Raw genomic sequence first — 12,664 nt, 5'->3', positions numbered from 1 at the left:
CAATATGTAAATAATATGCTTGTGTTACGAGTGGATTCACCACGATATTTGAGCGGCGGGGATCGAACCCGCGTTCCTCACAAGACGGTCAGTCCAACACCTTAACCACAAAATATAACAGAAGGTAAACTAATGTATGTACTTTGTGTTGTGTAATTATATTTTGTGCCTTAACCGTTGGCTATCGTCGCTTCTAAATTAGATCCTATTTGGTGTTATGGACTCTTTTAAATAGACAAACACACTGTTATCTATCTATCTATATGTTACTGTAAAAGCTCGAATTGCAGTAAACCCTAAGATATTCCAGTAAAACCTAAGATCTACCAATGTCTAATGGTAAATGTCCCAAAAGGTTTGCGATTCGAACTCTTACCATCATTTCGTTGGTAAATCTTAGGATTTACATTAATGGCTAACAAGTTATTAAAACAGTAAGTATGCCATCATCAGTCGCTAAGTTATTTTTAGTCGATCGTGTTATAATTCCCCATTAAGAATTACTCATTGTTTTATTCCTAAAACCAACATCTACCAGCTGACAGAGGTAAAACCTACCATATACTGAATTCGTATGGTAAAAGCTCGAAAAAATCGTCGTATTTTCAGAAATACTTACATTTACCAACTCATGTCGGTAAATCCTAAGACTTACATTTAAATCTTAAGATTAACCGTAGTTCGAGCTTTTACAGTAACATATATAAATAAAAATGAATTGTTGTTCGTTAGTCTGATTAAAACTCGAGAACGGCTGGGCCGATTGAGCTGATTTTGGTTTTAAAATGTTTGTCGTAGTCCAGGGTAGGTCTAAACGGTGAGCAAGTAAGGAAAAATTGCGATGGCTTATTTATTGCCTTTAAGGCAACCTACAGGCGAANACATTTACCCATGTTCGCAAAATAAATATATTTGATTTGATTTGATTTGAAGGCGGAACAGAGTTCGCGGGTACAGCTAGTATGTAATACATAATACGTTTTCTCCGCATTATAATAGGAGACAGGGTTTCCCACCAAGGTCGATTATTCAAAGTTATCACTCGCAATGAGTTAGATCCCTCACCTTGAAAGTTAAGACTTAAACTATTAACAGTGTCTATAGCAACTTCGTTCTGAAACTTTGACTATGCATCTTTGAACTTTTAATCGACACTAAAAGCGCATAAGTTTTAATTTCACGCGAAAACTAACTTTGGAGATAAAGTGGGTGAAGCAGACATAGTTCTTTTTGACTTTATAGTTCTCCGTGAGGTTTGGAAGCTTACAGGCTTGATTTAGCTCCGCTGGTCTTAAGATATTTAAATAGTATTAGGCTGAGTTGCACCACCTAACTTTATCAGTAACTTTAACGTTAACCGGTGTTATTTGTATGGAGTTTGACAGTTTTTTTGAAGTTTGTCAATGTTAAAGTAAGATGGTGCAACACAGCCTTAGGCCCAGTTTTTTGATTCATAGTTAAAATAACAAATTGTTAAATTTTGCTACTAATGGTTAAATATTAACAAAATGTTAACTAATGGTTAAAAAATGTACTAAAAGTCAAGCTAACCATTGTTTGAAAAACATTTTTTTCTGATATTTAACCACTTGTCATTTGACATCTGTCAAATTTGACTATTGGTTATTTTAACTACGAATCAAAAAACCGGGTCTTAGTGCTTTTTTCCTGTGATGGGGATTTTGGCATGCGTGCAGTATAAAGCCAGACAGTTGTTCCAAAGATACTGCCTTAAAAGCAGCTTTTATTCTATAAGCTTAAACGTTTTATTACAAGAGTTTTATCAAAGCTCGATTGATATTATCGGCTAACAGGCATAGTAATTCGCGTAATGGAGTTGCGAATTCGATCCCTTACAATATAAAGATTTGTCTATATGAACTTAAAATAACTGTTTGTATAGGCCAGCTTAGTTTAGCACTAAATGACGCAGTGCAAAATATCCAAAGATATACATTATTTTTAATTTATTACTTAATTTTCGATAAAGTATACTAACCTTAACAATGCATCCTTCATACAGCTTCTCTTCTTCGATAGTTTTCGTATAATTGTCCAAAAACACTGGAGGGTTGTCGTTCAAATTCTCGATGTTGATGATCACTTTCGCATAATCTTCGTATAGACCATCGAACGCTCTGACGTCAAGGCTGTAGGTAGTGATGTTCTCGTAGTCAAGTCCGTTGTTCACTCGGATCTCTCCCGTGAAGTTACGGATCACAAACGCCTCGTAGGTGTTTCCCGCGACGATGCTATACGTCACTACGGAGGCTGTAGACAAAATTGGATTGTTAGTGTTGGAAGATAAGATGGGACTGTAATGAGGTCTTTATTGTAGTCTAAGGATCATAAGACATGGACATAACAAATTATTTTTTGAGACATTCGCACGTATCAAAATTATACATTGCGAAAAGCCCCATTCAAGAACAGTTCTTGGGCGATTTTCACCACAGTTCGTATCACTCGTGGTGCAAAACGCCTGAAGACCTATAAGCTTTGGGTAGGTTTGTAGGTTCTTTTATTACACAGTGTGGTCACACTATAAAAAGTTACGCAAGAAATTAGTAAGACTATAAATGTAAAATTAAATTTTAGATCTTATCAACGAATTAAATTCTTCACACAATGAAGTTACATCCCTCTTGTTAAACAAAACTAAAGCAAGGAAACATAAAATGGACTAATATGCAGATAAATTAAAAAAGAAACTAACCTGTATCAGTATCGATAGCCGTAACTTGAGTGACAAGTTCATTTATATTCGCGTTCTCAGCAATGGATTCCGCCACATACGTGTCCTGAGTGAAGTGGGGCGGATTGTCATTCTTATCTGCTATCTCTATCAGAAACGACTGCTGTCCCGCATTATGCTTCCCTGGTATCAGTGCTGACTCGGAATTGTCTGTGGCAATGATCTTGATGTTGTAAAAGCTTTTTTCTTCACGATCAAACATCTTTAGAGTTGTAATGTTGCCAGTGATGCTGTCAATAGCGAACGGATCTGACGGATCTCCCAACTGGTACGTCACTTGGTTGTTAGCTGATGTACCATCGGCGTCAAACGCTCTGACTTGCATCACAGGAGTGCCAGGAGGTTCGTTCTCTAACACACTACCAGATCTGATCTCGCTGAAGATGGGAATGTTGTCGTTGACGTCCTCCACTTCTATCTGGATTATGGTTTCAGCTGCTAACTTGTAGTTGTTCTGTGGAAATGTGAGATCGTTAAAATTGTAATCAAATCAACAAGAGGCTATAAAGAATTCAAATAATTAAACAGTACTTTTAATCTTTACTAAACTATAACTTCTTGCTAGAACTCTGAATTGAAATTAAATTGAAATAGTCTATGTAACTAGTAAACGATATGGCTATTATAGAAAATTTATCGCTTTACGAAAATAAAATCGCTTATGTAACTTAACATCGACTATCCTACTTCATTTAATTATCTTTCATTTTAATCCTCTATTATTTTAAGTTCACTGACAAGGGATAGAAATTCAAAACTTGACATGCTGAGGTGCTTCTCAATTGTATCTTCATCAAAGTTGTTCTATCACTTACCTGTATTCTGACAGTGAGCGTATAGTCTGTGATCTTCTCATAGTCCAGATGGTTTCCCAGTTTAATATACGCTGTGTCCGCTTCGGGTTCTAGCACGAAGGTGTGCCGTTTGTTCGTCTGCTCAGTCTGACCCTGAACCAATTCGAACTGGAGCTTCTCTTCTTCTGGAATGTTTGACCTGCAAAACGTAGAATATATTATAAATTAGAAAGTGAACTAGAAAAATTATAACTTTGTGCTAGTGAATTTGGAAAGTCTGACTTTAAAGCTAAAGACGTAGCTCCTAAACATAATAATATATTTTCTCAGGAAGCTAGCTGATGACTTTTACGGGACTATTCCCACCTCTCGTTCCCACCACTGCAACTCCTGTGTAGCCAGGATCTACAGCTTGACCGCCATAAAAACCCAACCAATGAAGGTCAAGTTTGTCCCGGGGGAAAGTTAAGCTGTCATTGGACCCGCAACAAAATTAATCAGAAGAACATAGGAGGAGTTCAAAATTAAGATTCGACTTCCCTCCATTGCAAAGCGGATGACAGATGTGACAAACAAAGGTTTAAAACCTTTAAGAAAAGATTATGATTACTACTAGCTGATGACTGCTAATTTGTTGATGCTTAAACCAAGTGCTCTCTTATTATCATCATTTCAGCCACAGGACGTCCACTGCTGAACATAGGCGTCCCTCAACGATTTTCACATCGTTCTGTTTATAGCGGCCTGCATCCAGCACCTTCCTGCTACCTTTATAAGGTCGTCCACTAAAGTACTCTTTAAAAGTACAAAAATATATAAAGTAACTTACACAGCCTTAACAGTAGCAATAGGCGCGTTGAAGTCCGCATAATTCTCTTTCAGTCTGATCGGGCCCGGAGGCACCTCGATGAAGGACGGACTCTTCTTGTTGGACTCCACGACCTGGATGTCCAGGGTGATGGAACTCTGCAGGGGCGGGTCGCCCTGGTCTTTGACTATGGCGCTCAGCTTGAACTTGTAGCCTGGGACTTTCTGTGAGGAAAAATAATAGTGTGAGAATAAATCTTGAAGACAGTGAAGGTAGTAGGAAGCTATACAGGACAAAATGTTAAAGTAATTAAGAAAATTATAAGCAGGTAAACTGTATGTAACTGATGTAAGTTTTATATCCTGTGTCAATATAGTATTTTAAGCAATGGATCAGCTAGTTTTTGAATGTAGTAAAAAGTCAAAATTGTATTTTACTAATGCGGTTTAGAGCGTTCTATACTCGTAAGATCAGTTTAAGTATCAAAGTTCTCGTAAATACGAAATCAAAAGAAAGAAACATAGCTCTTATAAAACATCAAACATTAGTTGCAAAATTTCCTAGAGCTATAAAATGTTTAATTGATCATCAGTATCATCTAGTGAAAATTAAAGTATACTTACATCAATAGTTTTGTTCAAAAATATGACACCGTTGTCTGGATCTATGTAGAAGTACGATTGATCTGGGGAATTCGAATCTAGGCTGTAGTGGACTATCGAGTTGTTCCCATCATCGATGTCCGTCGCTGATATCCTCATCACCTCTCTTCCGCTGGGCAGGTCTTGAGGAACCGACTCGGAGTAGGACTGTACATAAAATATTGAGTTAGTGTACTGGTAATTAGGTAAATAGCTTTAGGGACATAGTCATTTTGGGAGCATCAAACGATGCCAACAATAAACATATTAATAAAGAAGATGACGTTCTGAATGAGGATGAAGATGAACACAGAATCAATGGAATCAAAGACCAAATAGACACATTAGTTTCACCTGTGACCAAAATCCCACACGGTGTAACATTAGCTGTAAAACCTCAAACACTCTTAATCTTAGACATGTTTTACGCAAAGCATGCCCAAAGCTTAGAGAAAGTATTTTATCCAAAATAATAATAATCGTGCATTGTGGTAAAATGCGCCTAGGGGGAAAGAGCGGCCTAGCTAAAGAAAACACATCAACTACAAATGTGCAAAGAAAGTGAATTGTCAACACACTAAACACAACAAATTATTACCAATAACGCCTTAAGTGGCTGCTTACGATCCTAACAGACATGCAGCATACATGCAATTAGAAAAATAGAATAGTTTGCAAGTAATCTTTCATCATTGTTACCATAGCTTTATCCCTGCGACTATGGAAAAAACGAAAGGCGATGGTAACAATCGAAAGAACACAAGATTAATCAACAGTGTCAAGTTTAACGTTTGTGTGCGGAACTCTTTTCTGTTGTGAATCTCTTTAGACAAACCTTCCAAATATCTCCACGGAAGACCTTTGGAAAACAGGCAAGTGTTAATACAGAAGAAGAGATTGTAAATATAGCAGATTGTTAATAAAGAGCAGATGAGGACACGAAAAATCATCGATGTAAATCAAAATGCATATTCATTACAATCCAATATGCAAAAAGCCCTGTTTCCGTTCCGACTAAGAATATAAACTTTGGAGATTAGAAATAAGAAGACAGAATCTGTTTAGTGACTTTACATAAATCGCTGGCGTCGTTAGGTATCAATTAGCGTTGATCCCGAGCCTAGGGGGAGCAAGTTGTTAGCATTAAGTTTGCTTTGATAGATGTTTCAGCAGCCAACGAGAACAGCATAGAAGCACAATAAACCAATTTGTGAAAATATACCGTCATCTGCCGATATTTGTGAGACTCAATTTAACAAAGCGTTTTTACTTGTGTATTTTTGAGTATTCATGTATCACTCGCCTTTTGTTGGCCTTCAAGGTGCGTGAATGCTTGCATAGAAAAAGGGTTCCACATTGTGGAAAAAAGGGTGAAAATTTTTGACTTGTGTTTTAAGTAACCTTTTAGTGATGGGTTGCTCAATCCAAGAAATTAATCCGACACTGCTTCTATGCTTTATCGCTGTGTGAAACCTAATTAAGTTGGGGTGAGTGCACACGAAGAAACAATAATGTGTGGGCGCGTTCTTGACAAACCTTTGAAGATTTGGAAAGCTAGATGATTTATTTTCGCGTTAAGTCTCGCGTATGTTTTGACTACAGAAGTGTATCGATTTCCAATTATTTCATTATCGGAGCGTGTGCTTACAGTATTTTCAGTGGTATTTAGTTAATTAAGAAATATACTCACAACTTTATCGAAGACAGGCGGATTGTCATTGATATCCTCAATGAAAATTTTAATAGTACAAGCGTCGTCCAGCTGTGGTTGTCCGTTATCGCTGGCTCGAACTGTAATGTACGCTTCTTTCTCCCGGGAAGGCTCGTCGTGGTCGAATATCTGTGGCAATCCAAAGCACATGGCAGTCAACTTTGAACCATAAATACATTATCATTAGAATGAAAATTGGAAAAGTTCTTGAAGAAAATGATTTGGCGGTAAATATAGCGCGAGCATAATATTCTTGTTTTCTTTTCGTGTCGACAACAAACCTACACAGTGTCAGCCAAAAACTCCGCCATAATATTGAAAAAATATTACCAAGGAAGAAGTAACTGATATTCGAAAATTTCTAAATTTAGGACCAATTAAAAGCTTCTTGCGTAGGCTGGTACGCTTTCTTGTTATTTACAAATAGGATGAGGTTATAAATAGTTTTCGTTGAAGAGTTCATCGGATAGGTATTGTAAGTTAATTATAGTAATTGGACTTAATAATTTACTTTTCTCTTGTTTTTTTTTATATTACAAAGATTAGACAGGAACTATTCCAACAAATAACTAAACCATGACGTGTTATCAACATTGTCTTATCCTTTTTTAATGTCTTTAAAGAATGATCGACAATTGAAACACCATAATGTAGCTTATAGCACAAACTACGAGTACTTGGTGAATTTTACAATGTTCATCATGATTTAGACTATTTAGTCAGGGTTCTAGTTTACTTAGACGATATATTCATTTCACTAGTTGTTTCTAAAAGTAGTTAATAAAAGTTTACTGACATCGGCCGTAGTGATGTCACCAGTGTCAGGGTCTACGTGGAAGCGCTCCTTCTCTCCAGGGGTGGAGACGAACTTGTACGTGACTGTCCCACCCATGTCCTTGGGGTCCTTGTCTTCAGCTTTCACCTGGAATAAATGGTATGTGATTATTTTTGAAATAGTAATAGGAAAGGAACATTTCGTAACATTCAATTAAGAATTTTGAAGTTTACGACCAATTCTTGTACATTGTGGATATATTTGTAGAAAAAGTTAATACCTAAAAGTATAGCGAAATATCACGAAGATTTCAAAATTGTTCTGTTTCGTTCACTCACCTCGTGGTAAGCTGCGTCAATTGGTTTTGAAAGAAAGCATGTTACAATACAATATCCAGGCATAAGGAAAAAAAATTAAGTACTTATTGAGCTGGAATCCTAATCTAATCTGTCTGGTTATAATACTTAAGATTTGAATCATCATCATCAGGTTATTAAGACTCCACTGCAGGAGCATGACGAGCTTAGTCAGGGTGATTTAATGGTGATAACATCATCATCAAAATTGCTGAACAGATTTTGCTAAATCCATCTCCGCATCTCTTATCTAAAGGTTATGAACCTTCAAACATTCGAGTGTTTTAACAATATACTCTTTTTGGGGATCGAACCCCTTAACTTTTAATGTTGACAGCCACAGGTCGTCCACTGTTGAACAAAGGCCTCCCCCTATGATTTCCAGATTGGCCGGTTGGTAGCGGCCTGCATCCAGCGCCTCTCTTTATGAGGTCCTCTGTACACTTTGTGTAAATGTAGACAAGTCTCTTTCAATTCCAAGCTTATAACTGAGTAATTTAAACTAAAATGGATCTTACCGTAAAGACATAAGTCCCAACTTGCTGCTCCTCTTTGACTGTAGGTCTGTAGTTTAGGCACTCCGTGAAGAGGGGTTTGTGGTTGTCCTTGACGGCGAGCTTCGGTGACGTCACGGGAGTAAACTGAAAGCGCACGGGGTCAGGCCACTACGTCATTAAAAAGTTATGTTAGTATCGCAATACAGTACGTTACCTTTGGTTGGAATATTGAAACAGCTCTATTATTATTTGTTTTTTTTTTATTTAGGGTCTTTTAAGCGATATGGCAAGCTAATTTGAATTTTAACACTTCAAAAATAACAACGAAAACATTATTTTACTACGTCTCAGCATAGGGCTGAAAACACCATAATGTACTTATTATGAAGCTGTATTTAAACATTTTAAGTGCTTCATATTTTATAAGCTTTTGCTCTAAAATTACTTAATAGGATTTAAAACATTAATGCAATCATAATTATACTCAAAAGATAATTAATTTTGAATACCATCTACAAAACACAAAACTACATTTAGTGCTTAAACACTCTAATTTATTCCGGTTGAAAGAACCAACTAGAATATTGTGGATTTAGTTTAATAAAATAGTTTTTGGAGATAACGCTGTACAAGCAATTAAAGCTTAAACAAAACTAAATTTCATAAAACAAAATGGCAACCAAAGATAAGTAACGACTGCTGCGATTCAAATGCTTTAATAATTTAATTTAATTAAATATTATTTCCAACATAAATGAGAATTTGAAAATATTAAATACGTGGAAAAAATATAAATGACTAGCACTGCGTGCTGACTATTAAAATTAAAATATTTAAAATAAAGAAAAAAATATAAAAAGGCAACACTCAATGCAGTCAAAACTTGTATCTTTAACTAAATAGCAAAATGGAAGAAATAAATGTAATATCTGGTTAGTGTTGTATATAAAAATATTCATATGATACAGTGTTTACATGGATATACATAATTATATTACCTCATAATCCTAAGGCTTTTATGTAAGCGCCATAGAAATGAGAACTGAATAATTAAATACACTCGAAATTACTTACTTTGTCGTCGGCAGCTCTAAGCGAGTAATAGAAAATGCAAAATACATACATAATACAATAATATAACTTCAGTCATGCATACATCTCTATTTTGTACCTTAAAATAACGGAGACTACAGACCCACTTTCCTTGAAATAAATAAAAAAAATAACAAAAAACGATCAATCTATAAAATGTTATTTGTGTTCGAAATTCCAAATTCAAAGATTCAAATAATTCGAATGACAGCTAAGTATTTCCGACGAAAAAACCGTCCTCACATTCTTTCCATCGGATATAGCCCGCTGTCATCGGAAGACTTCGGAAATGCCGAGTTTATTCTTTCCTTATTTATTATTAAAACCTTTTTGTCACTCGCCGAAAATAAAACTGGACTTTTTCGTTTCCAGTGATTTAAAAATAATATCTTTATTGCCAGTATTAATTAATTTAAAAAAAATACATAAATAGCTGGAAAGTGGGTCAATCTCATAAAAATGAACAAGCATAAAATAAATACGAAATCTATGGGATAAAGCATCTCGGGGGTTAGTGAGGGGATGATGAATGTGTAGTGATGTACTTAGACGGATTTTACTCACGGACGCTGTGTGACTAGGCCAGCCTTCTAGGTGTCTGGAGTGTCTTAACCTGGTGACGTGATGTGTGGGGTATGTGTGCTCGCGTGCTGTGGAAGAAAAATACAAATTAATAACTATGTCATAAAGCACAAACACTATAAGGTCACAAACATAATAGGCCATCAGGCCTCCTTCGAGCGCTATCCAATATTTTTATGAACAAATTACAATAGGTAGAAATGCCTTTCTAAGGCTGAGTTGCACCAACTTACTTTAACCGTAACTTTATCAATAACCGTGATTGTTGTATGGTATTTGACAGATTTTTGACATTTGTTAAAGTTAAAGTAAGATGGTACAACTCAGTCATAGTCAGCTTGACTTTATTTTAAGTTAGTTCATTCAAGCTCGGACTAAAAGTAGGTAGTTCGCCGAATTGCCCAAGATTCAAAGTGGTTAAACTATTTCGGAAGATTTCAAATGCTCGTGGTTTAATCCTTGGAACCATACTAAATTTCCATTCCATGATAAAGAAAGTGTTGTGAAAGTTCCAAACTCCGTTTACCAAAGCAATCAATTTGTTTGTCTGTAATAGGTTTCTCGATAACGGCTCTGTTGATTTCGATTAAATTAATTATCTAGCTAATTCGATTTCTGAGAAAATGTGTTCTCGAACAACCTAAATCCTAACCTAATTTCAATGCCGTCAAGGAAATTTACAATATAATCTATACTAATATTATAAATGCGAAAGTAACTCTGTCTGCCTTTCTCTCTTTCACGCCAAAACCACTGAACCGATTTTGATGAAATTTGGCATAGAGATAGTTTGAGTCCCAGTAAAGGACATAGGGTAGTTTTTATCCCGGTTTTTGAAACAGGGACGCGCGCGAAAAAGTTTTTCTGTGACACAAAATTCCACGCGGGCGAAGCCGCGGGCGGAAAGCTAATAAATACTAATAATTATTATAATAGATCGTCATTGTTCTTTATTAATGGCACAATGGGACTATTCCCTTACAAAATTTTACAATAATTAAGTAAATTTTACGAATTACGAGAACAAATTTAAAAAAAAATTAAGTCTCCATTCTCATTTTTTTCGCTTCCCGCGCAAAATTCTGTCATTTGAAGTTGTCAGCCATGGAGTAACAGCCTTTTCGCCGCTATAACAGATAAAAAATCCTTTGGATATTCTATTCTTTTATTTTATTCTACTCTTCAATTTTTCAATTATGGATCCATTTCCCTGTGATCCCTTCCCAAAGAACACCAATCTAAGTAAATTACAAAACATTTGCCTTTGAATCGTTAATTAATATGTCAGTTGGAATCGACTTCTCAGTGTACGGTCGCAGCAGCAGTCTTCTACCACAAAACGAACGACATTCTTAGATAATTTAGAACTTTGTGGCGTAGAGTTTTAGGTTCAATATCAGCTGGGAAAATGTTTAAGGATAGAGATCCTTAAAAGTTACCGCCTGTACCTACACGCTGAGAAAATGGTAAGGGACTGCGCACATCATCGGGACGGATCGGCAAGGAATTTTTAGGTAACGAATAATAACGTTACTAATTTAAATATGCTTAGGTTAATGGTTTTAGTATGCCACGGCATGCTTAGAAATAGCATTCAGGATGCGTCGGCAGGCAGTTGTCGGGAGGTACGACTGTACGAGCAAATTCGTGACACATTTCAGTATGCCTAAAAAGAATGCGAATGGTCGACTCCATTCCACGAGTGTACGAGAAAGGCTGCAATGCACGAGAAATGGCGACGGATTGTGAAGCTGGCCATCAAACCAGGTGTGACGATCACGACCGCTCTACCAAGATTGTAGCGACGAAGAAGAAGGATGCCGCGGGATATCCAGTCATGCTTAAGGATGCCGCAGCATTAGTAAGTATACATAAGGATCTGCCGTGCCGTCGCGATAAAGTGCGCAGCCCCTAACTTTTCATTTCCATACACGTGTGTTATTTCTAAATGTACATTTAGTACAGTAATTTACGTGTGAAACGTAGCGTATTAAATAATTATGTATTCAAATTGTATTAGGAACGGCGACTAATTGCTAATGTTAAATATTAATTTCCAAAGGCGAAAGGAGGAATCGGTGAACTTTGATATTTTTGTTGAACATTCTTGAATTGACACAATAAACCTTTTGAAAATTTTAAACATAATTATTTCTAAGAAGACATAATTTCATTGCTATATTATTGGCACGATCTACGCAGTACAATATGTACGAGTAACAGTAGCTATTACAGGTTCGAACCCCATTGGTGACAAAAATCAGTGTAAATCTTTAAATATTTTTATAAATACATTGTACAAGCTCAATTTTTTTTATTTTTAACCGACTTCGAAATGGCCTCCATTCGCAATTCTTATAAATTCTTCACGGAAGAGATGAGATTTAAAATTAAACAGTTTGATTCAAAATAAATTAAACTGAACCCTCATAGGATCCCAGCTTCTTATCAATACCACTTATACAGTGTGAGTCACGTTAAAGTGTACATATGAAAATAGATGAAACTAGACCTATTTTTATCGACAAAAAAGAGGTCAAAAAATTTTTGAGATTTTTTTTTAATTTTTTATCGAATTTTTTTTCTTCCAATTACTTATTGTAAAGAAAACGTAATAACTTTTAAACTAAGCGGTATATCCTGATAAAATAAA

The 12,664-nt window shown here is 35.9% G+C and overlaps 1 protein-coding gene across 1 annotated transcript in view; it reads right to left on the bottom strand.

Annotated features, from left to right (window-relative positions):
* Positions 1 to 12,664, bottom strand: part of shg (DE-cadherin) — a 340,222-nt gene that overhangs the window by 46,544 nt on the left and 281,014 nt on the right. The window contains exons 2-10 of the mRNA XM_028318017.1: positions 9,994 to 10,079; positions 8,359 to 8,481; positions 7,506 to 7,631; positions 6,689 to 6,838; positions 4,981 to 5,166; positions 4,379 to 4,581; positions 3,571 to 3,748; positions 2,717 to 3,209; positions 2,000 to 2,271 (exon numbers count right to left, since the gene is read on the bottom strand). Of these exons, the coding sequence (XP_028173818.1) occupies positions 2,000 to 2,271; positions 2,717 to 3,209; positions 3,571 to 3,748; positions 4,379 to 4,581; positions 4,981 to 5,166; positions 6,689 to 6,838; positions 7,506 to 7,631; positions 8,359 to 8,481; positions 9,994 to 10,079 (1,817 nt within the window). The remainder of the gene's footprint in view (positions 1 to 1,999; positions 2,272 to 2,716; positions 3,210 to 3,570; positions 3,749 to 4,378; positions 4,582 to 4,980; positions 5,167 to 6,688; positions 6,839 to 7,505; positions 7,632 to 8,358; positions 8,482 to 9,993; positions 10,080 to 12,664) is intronic.

Source organism: Ostrinia furnacalis, unplaced genomic scaffold (genome assembly GCF_004193835.3).
Source record: "Ostrinia furnacalis isolate ACB-3 unplaced genomic scaffold, ASM419383v2 OfSCF6620, whole genome shotgun sequence".
Lineage (NCBI taxonomy): Eukaryota > Metazoa > Arthropoda > Insecta > Lepidoptera > Crambidae > Ostrinia > Ostrinia furnacalis.
Note: the sequence above shows the minus strand (reverse complement) of the source record. Positions and strands in the feature narration are given on the sequence as shown.